We start from the raw sequence: 2,563 nt of genomic DNA on the forward strand, positions 1-2,563 counted from the left end.
TAATTCACATGAAATCTAGACTGCTTTTAAAATTAATGATGATGATGTGTCGAGTGCACCAGTTTGAAGATATATTTTGGGGTAGGACTAGACAGTAAATTAATTTTAGCGCAAGTGTGATTAGGCCTGTTGGCCGTTTATACAAATCCTAGTAGATAGATTCTCATAAGAACTTTTGGGTACATCCATTCAATCATAACAGGTGTAGTAGTCTTACATTTGTAAGAAAAGTTAAGATGCTTTAACAGTCAACGGCTTCATAATTCGAAAGGCGAATTGTAGTAGCCTACTAAATGTAGGTAGGTACCTTACCAGCAAATAGGCAATAGTCAGTAGTGTTCTGGAATACTTGGTATATCCCAGCAATTGCATAATTACTACATTATTGCACAAAAACTGGTAAGACTGGCCAACCGAAAACCTGTTGGAATAGATTACCATTTATTATTTATTTAGAATTGGTATTCATCCACAGCACAATTTTACTGGGTAATTGAATGCTACTAGGAATCATAACTTAACACTGTTCGCTTATTTCCTTACAGGAAACTAGTGATATGAAACCCTAAAAATAGGGAAGTCTGGCAATAGATAATATTTTGCATTAACACAATCAGTTGCAATCTCCACATTATTCACAAATAGTCTATAAGAACACCATTTCCATTGTGTAATTTTTTAAAGTAAATATTTTTACTATTTTTCATAGAACTCCATTCAATAGTAACTGAAAAACTAAACAAAGAAGAGTGAGTGAGCATAAAACAGCTGGATCCATGAAATTATTGAGTATGTGAATCACAGGCTCTTTATCTAAATCTACAATCCTGATAAGAGTCTAAGCATACAGATAAGACAAAATGCTAAGTACTGAATACTTGTCCACCAAGTATAAAATGACACAATATTGAAGAAATACATATATTTATTAATTCTTAAAGAATACAAAACAACTAAGATTATGATATTACATACACTTTGCATACAACATTGAACAGGTTTACTGACAAGACCCAATTAGTAACTAGACCTCAGTTGCTGTGCAATATAAGCGCAAAGTTGGTCCCAACTGCCACTAAAATTAGTAATCTTTGAAAATGCATTATAACATATTGATAAGAAGGACATAACTAAATAAAATATTAAGTAGGTATGATCAATACAAACAGAATGTGCTAATTACACATAACATACATTAAAACTAAAAATATTTGTGCCACAAGGCTTTTTCCACAGTATGCATCAACATTTAATTGTTCCAGAATCATGTTTGTAGGATGTGAAGCAGCATAATGTGCAATAAGTCCTTGATTTAGTTTATACAAAGTGCTACAAAAATTGGCTTTAAATAACATATTTTATCTAACTTAATATATATTATATTTGCAACAGTGATTACATAGGCTTTTTCCTCTTTAAGCAAGGAGTACAATCACATTCAATGTTTAGTTACACATTATAATTAGTGTGCAGTTAAATATCAGTTCTTTGTATCAACTGTTAACCCAAACCAGCTAGTAAAATAGGCTTTGAAATATTATAATAATCTTTATCTTTAATACTACTTATCACAAAGTGATTCTGTACAATAGTTGGCCACTTTATAAATTACATATTTATAACTGTTGTAAACTTACAAAAGTTTTGCAAAAGCAACACTTGATCATTTAACTTTACTATTTCTCTTTAGACATATAACAATTTGTAAACAAGTCTTTTATGAGTGAATTACATCCACTTTAACAGTACATCAACAGTTACTTTTAATACAATTTATAGAAAAATATCAAAATGTTTACCAAGATGTATATCTTATAGTAGGAATATGTGTGCGTTGGTTAATCGTTTCAATTACAAAATATAGATTTCTTACATACTGTTCAGTCGCATTTTGCTATAAAACTCGCTTTTTTATGTATAGAGCAGCATAAATAAGTATCCATATCAAAGGTTTATAAGTGTTTTGATGACTATCGGCCAGCGCCAGCGGCAGGCGCCTCGGTGACCGGTGCGGCCGTAGTGCCGCCGCCCGACCCGGACGTTGCCCACACAATGATTATGATAAGTAGAACTGCCCCAATAGCACCCATAATTAGCATCATCTTTAGGTTCTGCCACCAATACTTTCGTTTCAGTTTGCCAGCCTGCTGTTCAAACTGCGCTGCTCCATGCTGTAAAGCATCCGCGCGATTGTCTAGTTCTGACAATTTTTGGTCCCTCTCCAAAACTTTCTCGACGTTAACGCGCATAATGCCAACAACTTCATCGACTTTGGCTTGAGTCTGCGCCAAACGTTTATCGCTTACTCTAGGGCCTGAGCTTCCTCCTTGGTCTTCCATTTTTGTAGTTTAAAATGTGGTTTCCAAATTTAACAACACTGAATTGATTAACACTTAAAAACTGGGTTTAACCTTTGAAAAAAAAGGTCTGTGATTCAGTAACATAAATATGGCGAAGGCACGGCAAAATTCTCGAATGACAAGAACAATCAGTTGCAGCGTGACACATTCACGACGTCATGTTTTGATTACGTATACTAATATGCGTACCAATCCGATGTATT

At 33.8% G+C, this 2,563-nt stretch overlaps 1 protein-coding gene across 1 annotated transcript; it reads right to left on the bottom strand.

Annotated features, from left to right (window-relative positions):
* Nucleotides 1-907: 907 nt before the first annotated feature.
* LOC110372314 (synaptobrevin-1) lies at nt 908-2,502 on the bottom strand. The gene has a single exon (XM_021328930.3). The coding sequence runs from the start codon at nt 2,337-2,339 to the stop codon at nt 1,971-1,973; it is 369 nt and encodes a 122-aa protein (XP_021184605.1). The 5' UTR covers nt 2,340-2,502; the 3' UTR covers nt 908-1,970.
* Nucleotides 2,503-2,563: the final 61 nt, after the last annotated feature.

The sequence above is a fragment of the Helicoverpa armigera genome, chromosome 10 (genome assembly GCF_030705265.1).
Source record: "Helicoverpa armigera isolate CAAS_96S chromosome 10, ASM3070526v1, whole genome shotgun sequence".
Classification (NCBI taxonomy): domain Eukaryota; kingdom Metazoa; phylum Arthropoda; class Insecta; order Lepidoptera; family Noctuidae; genus Helicoverpa; species Helicoverpa armigera.

Excerpts from the sequence above, each read along its gene's own strand:
- LOC110372314 (XM_021328930.3), bottom strand. The coding sequence starts at position 2,339 with ATGGAAGACCAAGGAGGAAGCTCAGGCCCTAGAGTAAGCGATAAACGT.